General features: G+C 37.9%; 1 protein-coding gene across 1 annotated transcript in view; it reads right to left on the bottom strand.

Moving 5' to 3' along the window:
• The window catches only part of LOC134384254 (long-chain specific acyl-CoA dehydrogenase, mitochondrial-like), a 43687-nt gene that overhangs the window by 11132 nt on the left and 19142 nt on the right, over positions 1-13413 (bottom strand). The window contains 5 exon segments of the mRNA XM_063105824.1: positions 910-980; positions 9950-10114; positions 11538-11556; positions 11559-11674; positions 13238-13393. Of these exon segments, the coding sequence (XP_062961894.1) occupies positions 910-980; positions 9950-10114; positions 11538-11556; positions 11559-11674; positions 13238-13393 (527 nt within the window).

Raw genomic sequence — 13413 nt, 5'->3', positions numbered from 1 at the left:
TGCAGATGGATGTCAATCCACAAACTCTTACCAGCCTCTGACAACATAAGTACAAAAATGGAGAGTGTTTACAAACGTTTTTAGGAATCTGATAGTGCCACAACATTCAAACTTGTGATTCTGTAAATACAAAGATGTTAGCCTAAAAATAATTGGAAATAAAAAAAATTCTTTTAAAGTAAGCAATCACAAATTAGTCCTTCAATAGACCTTGGAACAAATTTTCAGAAAAACTTCTTTAGAACTATGTAGAAAGGGAACACATTTCCTTCACTTAGCACTCAGTCAATAATGAATATTTACCAAGTCTATACCAGACACAATTTTAGGTAGACAATATTGTCTGCCCTTAGTCATATTAGTTTCTAAGGCATATACTCATATTTATTCTTGAGTCTGTCAGTAACTCTGTAACCTTAATTGAAGGTTCACTGGATTGAACTGGATAATTCTATCAATGCATTGATTAATTCTCAGAGGGATCGAAGGGCTCTCAAATTCTATCAGTGATATTATTCTTTCCTAAGATCTTTTGAAACTCCACTTGATATTTATGAGAAAGTTTTTTCAATGATATTCCATCAACATAAAGTTTAATTATTTTTTGGCCCTTATGGAGGCAATATGAGTTTTACCTTCCCCTTTTCTGGTTTGATAAGGGTTGTTCGGAAGCTAAAACAACATTGACCATACTGGTGAAGGGGCATGCAGAATGGAACATAGAAGAGGCTATCACAGATCTTATGTAATATAAATGTTGTAAATTTCTCACTGTCTCCAAAAAATCTTTAGTAAACTCAATTTTTCTGTTAGTCTCTAGTTCTAATAGAATCAATGATAAATAGCATCTGAGACATCGCTACCCACGGCACGACTCTGGAGAGAAGAGCTCTAGAAGCTCCTCTTTACACACCTTGTTTCCACTGAGAATCCAGTCACTTCCATCCCTTTTGGCATTTGTTCTTACTCCTTGCAAATCACTGTAATTCAAAGAAAAGATGGAAAATTCATCAAGTGGTAAAAATTAAATTATCCAAATGCTGTTACGTAAGTATGTATATAATGTGATAATTCAAACTAGCTACAGCATTATAAAAATTGCTTAAATAGACATAGGAATGTTCACATAACTGCACTGAAAAATCATGTCCAATGTGTTATATTCTCAAGCACTTATACAAACGAATATATGATTAAGATGACAAGCTAGCCAGATTTTATAAAGTATAGTAAAGCCCAACTAATATTTAAGACCCCCAAATTGGACTCATGATATTCCAAGGTTCATTATATCCCTGGGGTTATGTGTCACCATGTACTTTCCTGCCTTTATATAACATGGTGCCTTCCCCTATCATTAAAATTTAGCTGCATAAAAGACTACGTCTCTCTCTCCCTTTTTCTTTTTTTTCCAGCAAGATGGCTGTCTAGAGGCAGCCAGCCCTCACCACTAATGCAAAAAATGTCTAAAGCAATAAGTAGATAGTTAACTACAGAGTGTCTAGGAGAATATGACAGAATCCAGCAAAACAGAAAGGAAAATCCCCCAAGATCTGGAAACTTGAGACAACAACACAGAAAACCAGGGAAAGCATCTGACCAACATGAGTGCGGAGACTAGAGACCGTGCACTGCTGGCACAACGTAGGTGGGGTTGGGTCTGCAGCTGGTGCTCCCACCACAAACACCTCCAAATCACGCTGCAAAGTAACCACGTGGCCTTTATGGAAAGTGAGCCCAGTGTGGGAAGCTGCTAGGAGCTCACATGACTGCATTTTTCCAGAGGGAAGTACATGCTGAGTCTCCCCGACTCCGTCAGTCCTAGGCTGCTGCTGGATATTGCCATTTTGAGATAGAAGCCAGAGGAGTTCAGAGTCCTGCCCAACCCAGCAGGTCTGCCAACCCCAGTGAAGAGCACAGAAGAGTGTGCTGGCCACTGGGATCCATGCCCATCTTCCCTGGGAACTCAGAGTCCCATGTGACCCAGGGGTCCTGCACACCCCAGCAGAGAGGGTGTGAGGACTGAGCCAGTACCTACAACTGCACTTACCCAGAAGCAAACCTGTAACACACAACCTGACTATCAATATAGAACACTTCTACAGGTTAAGCATGTCTTCCCTCAAAAACTACTTCAAAAGTTACAAGAAGTGACTACAACACCAGATGGCCAGACATCAATGCAGAGATACAAGAAGCATGAAAAAACAGGGAAACGTGACACACCCAAAAGAAAACAATAATTCTCCAGTACCAGACCCCAGACAACAGGAAACCAGTGAAATGCTTGAGGAGGAATTCCAAATGATGGTCTTAGTGAAACTCAACATGATGTAAGAAAACACAGATAGAAATCACAATGGGCTTCCAGTGAAGTCGGCGGAATAGATGGTCCCCAGAGTCACTTTTTCCCACAAATCAATCAATTTACAACTATTAAAAAGCAATGACAGCCAAGCTGGGGCCGTTAGAACTCAGGGGAAGAGGAGGAGAGACCTGCGGACTTCATGAAGGTAGGAAAAGCCATGACGAGAGAAAGAAAGGACCACTCCGACCATTTTGAGCCCCAGCCACTTCAAGGTTGGAGCTGCTGAGCACATGGAGCAAGAACTGGCAAAAGCCACTGTGTGCCCTTTGGATGAAGTGGCTTGGAGGATGCAGGGGAGAAGAGGGCCTTAGGCCCCAGGCCAGCAAGACCTCTGACAGGGTTCCCTTGGACCCACATAGGATTGAGGAGGCACAACAACTGAAAAAAAGGAGCCACTCAGAGGCCAGTGAGTCATCGCAAGGAACTGGCATATGGCCCATCCCATGAGAAGAGTTTGGAGCACAGGTGGTGGGGGAGACAGGCACACTGGGGGAACACTGGGGCGCAGCAAGGACAGTTGATCTGCCCCCAGTCAGAGCAGGACCACTCAGTGGAGACTAGTCAGGAATACAGAACTGCAGGAGGTGCAGTTTGCTGAAAAGACTCAGGCCCAGACCAGACTTTCTACATAACCCAGATGTACTGGAACTCATGAGACCCAGAAGTACCTATAAAGTCAACGATTAAAACCTGAACTGCACAAAAAGCCTTCCCCAGGGAATTAGCAGAAAAGCAGCAATTTAGCTCAATCACAGGGTTCAAGTACTGGTCCCCACAGGAAGTTCTCCCATTTTAGAAGTAAGCAAAGAACAACAAATTAGTTCCAGTGCAGTTTAAGTGGTAGAAACAGCAAGTAATACAACGGAGAACTGAAGGAAAAAACAAAATAACCACAGACCACAGACAAAGTTTGATATTAACTAGTAAAGGTCTCATATCACCAAAGAATGCTATAAAATCTAGAAGGACCGGAAGCCCCCTAGGCTCCCAAGCCAGGGAGGGCAGAGGGCGGGAGGCCTCAGCCATGCCCCCCACCACCCTCAACCAGCCCAGCAATGACGACTGAGCTACCACAGGAAGCATCCCGGGCTCCCCAGCTGAGATGGTGGGAGGCCGCAGGCTTTGACTACCCACCGAACATCTGCAACCAGCCCACTAATGACCACTAAACCACTGCTGGAAGCTCCCTGGTCTTCTGAACTGGGGAAGTCAGGGGCCGAGGGCTTTAGCCACACACCCCTGACATCTGCACCCAGCCTAGTGATGACCAAGCCCCTGCTAGTCTCCCCTGCAGGAATGAGGGGGTTGTCACAGGCCTCAATCGTGCCCTTCCTCCTTCCTCCTTCTCCCTCCCTATTTCTTTCCCCTGTCTCCCTCCTCCCCAACTGCTCTGCAACAACATCTTAGAATGTAAAAAATATTAATAAATAAACGTAAAAAATATATAAAATAAAATTAAAAGGAGTGTAAAAAAAAAGAAAAGAAATCACCATTAAGTAAAAAAATAAAAAAATAAAACCATCCAGGACATGTATCAGAAACTTAACAAAGAGACAGAAACCATGAAAAAGAAACAAGGAGAAATCCCGCAACTGAAGAATTCATTCAACGAAGTGAAAAATACAATTGAGGGCCTAAGCAACAGGCTAGAACAAGTAGAAGAATTTCTGAACCTGAAGACAGGCTTTTTGAATTACCCTACTTGGATCAAAAAAAAAAAAGAAAAAAGAAAAGAAAAAATAATTTAAAATAATGAAGAAAGCCCATGAGATCAATCAGACAATCTTAAGCATACAAAAATCCATATTATGGGTACACCAGAAGGGGAAGAGAAAGGAAAAGGCATTGAAAGCCGATTGAATGAAGTAATAGCTGAAAACTTCCCAAGTATTGGTAGAGATATGATCTCCCAGATTCAAGAAGCTCAGAGATTCCCAAACAGATTCAGCCCAGAAAGGTTCTTCTCAAGACACATAGTCAAACTGTTAAAAGCCAAAGCCAAAGAAAGAATTCTAAAAATAGCAAAAGAAAAGCATCAAGTCACATATAATGGAATTCCCATCAGACTCACAGCAGACTTCTCAACAGAAACACTACTATTTTATTTTTTTGATAGTTATTGTAAATGGGATTGCTTTCTTGACTTCTTTTTCTGCTAGTTCATTGTTGGTATATAGAAATGTTATTGACTTTTGTATATTGACTTTACATCCTGCAACTTTACTAACCAGATACAGCTTATAATTCCTTGAAATGTACATATCTGGTGCTCCTAAGAAGGAAAAGATACAAAAGCAACCTAAATGTCCATCACCAGATGACTGGATAAAAAAAATGTGGTACATATACGCAATGGAATACTACTCAGCCATAAAAAAGAATGAAACTCTGCCATTCACAGCAACATGGATGAGCTTGGGGAAAATTATGTTAAGTGAAATAAGCCAGCCACAGAAAGAGAAATACTGCATATTCTCACTCATATGTGAGAACTAAAAAAGAGAACAAAACAAATAATAATAATAATAAGTTAAACTGTAGAAGGAGAGGGAAGAACTATGGTTATTAAAGGCCGTAAAGGGGAGAGGAAAGGAGAGGATAGTGTGAGGCTGATTAATGGATACAAAAGTACTGCAAGGTAGGAAAAATAAGCCCTATTGGTATACAGTCAACCCAGAAATCTGTAATCAATAATGATTTACTACATATAACCAAATGACTAGAAGAGAGATCAAATGTGCACAGTATAAAGAGATGATTAAATTTTCCAATGAGGAATAAGGGAATTACCCTGAATAGATCAGCATACATTATATACATGTATTGAAAGCACCCCATAGAAATGTACAATCGATATGTTTCAATAAAAATGTTCTAAAAAGAATTGTGTCTCAAATGCCATTTCCTCTAACAAACCTGCTTTAAAAGAATTGATTATTTTTCTAAATATAAAGAAATATTTCTAATTAAAATATGAAAAATAAGACAGTATTCTCAAGGAGGAAAATAATTTAAAAAATAATTTTACACCCTGAAATAAACATTCATTAAATACATCCTTCCAATACTTTTCTGTATATATATATATATATATATACACACACACATACACACACACGTATTTTTACAAAATTGGAAACATACATATGAGTTTAACCTCTTAACAGTATCTAATGTTTTTCTATAAGATAATTTTTATTATCTGCATAGTATGTCATCATATGGATTTATCATCTTTTTTTAAAAAAACAATCCCTATTGTTGAACACTCAGGTTCCAACTTTCATGAATATCCTACAATGAATAGCATCATGTATAAATAGTCCACATCACTAATTGTTGCAAAATTTTCTTATTCTTGTATGTGGACTTTCTGTTTTATGTACCATGGCAATTTCCTTTATCACTTTCTATATTAGGCTAAATAATGATCCCCAAAGATATCAGGTGCTAATCCCTGGAATCTATGAGTGTTGCCTTATATGGAAAAAGGGTCGTGCAGATGTGATTAACTTAAGAATTTTGAGATGGGGATTATCTGGATGAGCCCTAAATGCAATCACAAATGTTGTTATAAGGAAGAGGTAGAGGTAGATTCCACAGACAGAAGAGCAGAAGGCAATGTGACCACAGAGACCGATATGGGAGTGATGAGGCAACACGCTGAGGACCACCAGCAGGCACTGAGAGATAGAAGAGGTGAGTAGCGGATGCTTCCCTGTAACCTCTGAAAGGAGTGTAGGGTAGCCTTGCTGATACCTTCATTTAGACCCAATGATACTGATTTCAAACCGCTGGCCTTCAGAACTGTGAGATAATAAATTTTTGCCCTTTTAAACCACTGAATTTGTGGTAATTTCTCACAGAAGCCTTAAGAAGCTAATATATTCTCTTAAAGCATTTTTCTCACATTTCAGTTATTAATAAAAAGGCCTTATGGTTCACACTTACCCCACTTAGACTCAAGCTTTCTGGGGACATGGTGAATATCAAGTTCACATTTATATGCCCCTTGCCTAACATATTGCTTTGCACATAACAGGCACTCAAAAAATATTTGTTGAATTACATTATTAAAAATGCCAAGTGTGCAGTAAAGTGTCAATATAGCAGGCCTGAGACTATCATCTTTAGAAAGGCCTGATTACAAGGTCACCCTTGGCTGGTATCTGGAATTTAGATTTCAAGAGGGTTCTCACCATTCTTAGAACTGATTAGTGGCTTACTGTGTCTAAACGGTTTATACTATGGCTTATGCTGAACACCTGCTTTCCTTCTGGGAATCTCAACTTGTGGACCATACCAGGCAAAGGATGCCTGTGTGATCAGCCGCCAATAAAATCCTGGGCACTCAGTCTCTAATGAGCTACACCCTGGTAGACAACATTCCATACACGCTGTCACAACTTGTTGCTGAAGGAATTAAACATGGTACAGGTGACTTCACCAGGAGAGGGCTCTTGGTTTTCTCATCCGGGTTTTCTATAATCTTCACCTCATGAGACTTACCCTTCTGCTGATTTTGCTTTGTATCCTTTCACTGTAATAAATCACAACCATGGGGACAATACATGCTGCATCTTGTGAGTCCTCCAGCAAATCACTGAAGCTAGGAGTGGTCTTGAGGACCCCCGACACACCAAGACATTTAGAAACAGGAATTCAAAACGCATCCATTACACATCTAATCACTTCAAACATCATGGGTAAGTTTCAGAAGGAGATTGTATAATATTAGAGCCAACTATCTGAAATATAGATTGAATGACAGAGATATATGAATCAATCTTTAGCCTAATTATCACCAAAAGAATTAATGCTGATAGTGAACATTTTAAAGCTGAACGCTGTTGTATTCTAACATCATAATTTTCATCATAAGTAAGAAGAAAGTATCAGTTACTAAAATTTGTATTAAAAAATTATTAAAACAATTCAATATAGGGCCGAGCCCGTCACAATAGTCCTATTTGGTATCTTACCTCAATTTCACTGACACAGACACTGAGGCTCAAGGTTTTACCCAAGATCACACAGCTGGTGTTAGAACACCCTAGCTTCAATGCAGTCATCAATTTACTTTGGGAACTTGGTTAAAATACTTCCACATCTCATATTCTGCTTCCTCCTTACATAGAGATCATAATGTCTCTATATTTCATACAAACTATTATGATTGCCAAATAAGAAAACCAACATGAAAGCATTTACAAAATGCTAAGGTATCATACAAATATACATAATTATACACAATGAAGTCTCCGATGTACATGGAAGGGGAAAGGGCCAGTGAAGCTTTGGATGGTTTCCAGCAATTGCAACCTTTTTCGGTGGAAGCCAGATCAAAGCAAGAATACAGACAGTGGCCGACACACCCCTGAGGGAAGGCAAAATGAACCATGTCCCATCCTCTCTATATTTTTCCTCCCATGTGTTTTTCCTTATTTCTCACCATAATTCCTCAACACTCTAATACTCTTCTTCATCGGTGCCTTTTCTCTGTTCTTGCATTCTCTTACCCACATGGGCCCTTTGCTCATCTTTCTAAATATCTGAATAATTTACTACCTTCCAATGACTCTCGTTGACCTTCCAAAAAATCTGCCTTTTTCTCCATTCACATTCTCCGTTTCCTTCTCAATTACATATACGTACCCACAGATAAGGGCCTGGAATTTAAACAAAAATCAAGTGAACCTTTGTTTATTCTGTTGCTTGTAGGTGAGAGTTAACATGCAGTGGACGGGAATTGGAATATAGTGATCACAGAGCTAATAGGACTCAATCAGAACATTGGCAGTCAGGCAGTTATATTAGAGAATGAAATTAAAAGCAAAGGAAGAAGATTAAATTTCTATTTGTTAACATCATATTTTTAGGTAACAGAAGTGAACAAAAACCTATTATCTTTGGCAAAATTAATTATCAGTATTGGCCTGTAAGTATGGATTTATATCTGGGAAAGATAAATACAACTTAAGCATACTGGTAAGAGACACTATAGAACATTAAGAAATTTAAAAATAAATAGCCCTGTCAAAAAGGAAAATTTATCATCATGAAAGAGTAGGGCCTGACCTTCCCAGAAACAAGTCCTAGATTTTCAGTTATTGCTTCTTTCAGTTCTTCCTCTGCTTCCTGTTGGTCCCTAAGACTCTGCTCTTTTTAACATAAATCATTTCCCTTGCCACGCTAGCCTGTCAAACTACTTCCCCCTCTCTCCACTTCCTTTCACCATCCAATGCTGAAAAAGAATAGTTTGATTTCTCTGCCGCCTCACTCCCTTCCAAAGTAATTGCTGCCGCTCCAATCTACTGAAATCACAACCAGAAGATCACTAGTGGCCTGCCATGACCTGTTCTCAATTCCCAACATCTTTGTAGCTTTCACATTATTAACTCCTAACTCCTCCCTTCTATTGTATTGCCTTTCTTTCTTTGTTTCTGTTTTGTTTTGTTTTGCTTTGCATTTTATTTTATTTTTTGACAGTTTTTTTTTTATTGAAATCCTATTGCCTTTCAAACTGACTTCCCTTCATGCTCACGACACAGCTCCTGTCTACAATTCTTTCAAACCCTCAATCCTTCTGTTTCTGTTCCTTTATCTTATTTGTACAGTTCCCAATGAAACATGATGCCCAAGGTTTTCTCCTTAGTGCCTTTTTCTTTTCCTTTTTTCTTTTTTTTTCTTGCCCAAGGCGAATCAAGTAAAGCATTGGGAGTGTAGAAAGAACAAAGAAATGTGTAACTGGCTGTGTCATTTACTTGTAAACTTGGTCCCTTTTCACCCTTTCACTTTCCCCCTTGAGGATCAGGTCCTGCTGTGGGGAAGCTCTCTGCCCATTCTTGCATAAATGGTTCCTTCTCATTTGTCAGCCACGGTTTAAATCCAACCACTTTGTATAGGCTTCTTAGCATTCATATCTAAATTTGTCTTTCCTGTCCCATCAAACACACACATACCACTAGTCTTCCGCATAGCACTCTTTCCTTCATAGTACTTATCATAACTTATAATTACTATATGTTTATTTACTTCTTTCTCGTCATTCTCCTTAATAAGCACAGAGACCACATCCGTTTTGTTCCCCACTGTATAACCGGCACATTGAAGGCACTTAATAAATAATCAGCAGATGACTGAATATATAATCTTATGCATTCCCATTCAACTCTTGCTTACATATGAAAGACTTTTAAAACCTATTGCCACCCCAGCCTGTCTTCACAATTCCAAATACCCATTTTTAACAGCCTTCTGGACATTTCCATGTGAATCTCACCCAACATCTAAAATTTGTTATGCCTAAAACTCAACTCATACCCTACCACTTTATTTGCATAACACTATGTTAATAAATCAAACACAGCATACGTTACAATCTGATTTATTGTTATTTGTATTGGAAAAAGCTTTATTTGCCCACTGGAGTTTTAAGTTATTTAAGGTCACGAATTACGCTGTGTTCATCTTGGTATTCCTACCAGCAGATAGCTCAGAGTCTTGTGTAAAGCAAGTACTGAAAAAATGTTTGCTGTCAGGGCACTGCTTTCAAGAATTCAAAGCCAAAACTTGACTTACCTTCCAGCCTCAGGCTCTGTCATTGCTATGGCACTAATACATTTGCCTGCAGTCATCTGGGGGATGAAGCACTTAATCTGTTCTTCTGAGCCATAGTTTGCAATATAAGGCAACACAATATCTGAATGAAGACTAAAACCTGGGCCTGTGCAGTCTGAATATGCTCTTATAAAGAAAGAAAGGAGGTTTATAGCACAAAACAGTTATTTTGTTCTGTTCTTCGTTTCTTTGATTTTCAATTAATAAATGACTAACAACAAAATATGAAAGATCTTTTCACATTAAGTGGGAATAGCCTGTCTCCTCACAAACGTACAACGTTCCTGAATGCGTTTTCTTTTTGTTTTTATTCATCTTTTAATTTCTGATTCTAACATGATAACAGTGCTCCAATGGAGCCCAATTAACACTCACTTAATGAATGAGGAGATAAAATATTTTAAAGTATTAATCGCCTACAACTGCATTACCCTAACAGCAATTATTTTTATTAAGGCAAATTACCTTTGCCATAAGGATCTATTTTAATACCGATGCAGTCATAGTATGAATTTTGTACTTTGCTATTTTCTTTTTAAGTCATATAAAACAAAATCCTCTTTTTTACATAGTTTTTAAAGTTATAATCTTAAATAGCTGCACAATATTCCAAATTGTTTAGGTACCATAATTTACTTATTCATCTCCCACTGCTGGACATTTAGAATGCTTCAAAATTTGGGGGATTACGATCTAATATGACAAGGATTTCTGAAAACAGCTCTTATTTTTCTTATTAAATTATTTCCTCAAGATAAATTCCCAAAGTGGCACCCTACGTCAAAGAGCAGGAACATTTCACGTTTTACATATATTCGCCCTTTCACTCCTCAGAACATTTACTGTTCTAATTTACAATGCCACCAATAGTGCATATCACTTTCACTGCAACCTTGTCAGCACTGGGTATTAGGATTTTTCATTTCCATTAATTTTGCAGAGCTCAAAATGATCCCTCCAAGTCAATTTAATTTGTATTTGATTGGTAGTAATGAGGAGCTTTTTTCATTTAAAAAAAACCTATTTGCATCTCTTACTTGACGAATTGTTGCTTCAAATCTTTCACCCATTTTTCAACTAAAATCTTTATTTGTTCTTATATATTAAACTTTTAGAATATTTGATGGAAATATTTTTCCACTTTCCTGTTCTTTTTCAAATAGCTTTTCGTTTTTAATGTTTTTGGTGGCTGGCCGGTAACAGTGATCGAACCCTGAACTTCGCTGTTATCAGCGCCACGCTGTTACCAACGGATCTGACTGGCCTTAAATATCTTTTTAAAAGGGAACAAAATAACCATAGGGGTTGAGCAGAAATGAAATTGTCTCTTGAATTTTCAAACAGCACCGATTTCAACAACTTAAAAGGGAATTTTCTTATCTTCCCACATCCCAACAATGTGCAAAAGTACACAAGGAGTATAATCTTTCACATTTTACTCTGAATTTTCAGTCTTTCAAGATTTGGAGGCATTTCTTAATTATCATCTCAGAAAGGAGAGCAGTGTGCTTACAAAACAAGACACAACTTCAACTGTCCCCGTACTTACTGCTCCTCCCAAACAACACCGCCGACTACAAGTCCCCACCAACACCGCCACGATGCTCTGCAGCACTGACACCAAGCAGTCCTTGTTTTCCAGCTTTTCCCCAAATTTCCCTACTCGCTTGTCCAGCTTTCTCCCATCTGCGAAGAACAAATGTTTTAAAATCAGAGAAGATTTTTTCATATCATTTACATGGCCACAACTTTGAATCTGTGAATGATTTTGATGCAGAAACGCACTCTGAATTTAAGATCCTGGTTGACACTGGCCATACCCTTCGATTTGCACTTTTTATCATTTCTCCTCTCTCTTTCTCTCTTCCTTGCTTCTTCATATGTGCCACGTTCTCCCCCCATCCAACTATATACTGAACCTGAAAATTACACCTATTGATATTTGTGGACGTAGTTTTGCTCAGCTGGTGCTCTTAGGGTGCAAGCTTAGTTGTGCCATGTAGTGACGGGGATATTCACCACCTGTCTTGTGAAGGCAATTCTTTGCTATTTCCTTTAAGTGCTCAATGTATGGGACCAGCATATCAAAACTGACAGAAGCAGGCAACCTCATTACAGTTTAAATAGGAACGACAGGAGAGCAGAAGTTCCTTGCAGCACAGCTCTGTCAAATGAACTCCTGAAAAGATTACATATTTGCGTATGACTGGGCAGCTTTTCTGTCTTAAAAATAACAATGGCATGATGAGAACACTAATATCTAGTTGGAGATAAGGAAAGAATCTGAGAATTTTGAGTTTTGTTTTATTTAAGTGGTAGATATAGTAGTAAGATATGAGGTATCTGAAGATATTGTTTGAAAGAAGATGGACAACACAAGAAATTTTAAGACAAAATATTTGATTATCGTGCGTACGTTGATGTAGTTATTACCTAAAGTAGCTTTGGGACTATTTTTATCATTGACCCCAAACATGTCAACTTTGATTATTCTTACTTCAAGGCCTCCTCGGCTATTTTTCTGGAACAAAATTTAACAGCAGTGAAAAAAGAAACTCAAAAGATTCTCCTAGAGCATGTATATTATGTTCTCTTATCTTTAAGAAGCCAGTTGCTTTTGACCAAAGACTACTGACAGCTTCAGAGTTTAGCTAATTTTGGTCATTCTTACCAAGAAAGTATTAATAAAAACCTAATGTAAGCTGTTTTTAATTTATAAAATGTAGTAAAATACTGGCATTTAGTGAATTCTGCAAACATAGCAAAATCCTACTTTAATAGAAATGACAGCTTTTTGATCAATAAAGTGATCAATTATTAATAAGTTAATCAAAAAATATCCAGTAGTAAAAATACTTAGAAGTAGCCAATTGCCTATCAAGATTTGCATTATACTTGCCATTTCAGCTTCTGCATATTTTAATTCATTCATGAAGCAGAAAAATAAAAAATATAAAATTGGCGAGTATTTTGTTGCCACTTAACCACAGTTTTCAGAAATACTCCTCTTAGATTAAGTTGCAATTTTCAAACTTTATTATTTTTGAATTTTACATTCTAAAATTCACTTAAAAATTTCTAAACTAATGTAAGAATCCCAGGATCCTATGACATTATGGGGAAGATCAGTAAAAATGTTAATGAAATGCTGAAAACTATTGTTTCTGTGCAACAACACACAGCATTTAAGGAAATGATCCTTGTCATACTCCTAGTGTGCATTACGTGAAAGGCAAACGCACCACTTACTCTGAGTGATGAGGAATCACTTCTTCTTGAAAAAACCTTCTTACACTTTCCCTGAAAATGTCATGCTCTGAAGAAAAGATTCTTCTAATTCCTATATCTGTTAATTTTTTAGCAGAAGGAATTTCTAGACATTGTTCCCCTCCAGAATGAGAACATCTTTTTAAAAATATGCATAA

Source organism: Cynocephalus volans, chromosome 8, assembly GCF_027409185.1.
Source record: "Cynocephalus volans isolate mCynVol1 chromosome 8, mCynVol1.pri, whole genome shotgun sequence".
NCBI classification, from domain to species: domain Eukaryota; kingdom Metazoa; phylum Chordata; class Mammalia; order Dermoptera; family Cynocephalidae; genus Cynocephalus; species Cynocephalus volans.
The sequence above is the reverse complement of the archived record's forward strand: the minus strand, read 5'-3'. Positions and strand labels throughout refer to the sequence as shown.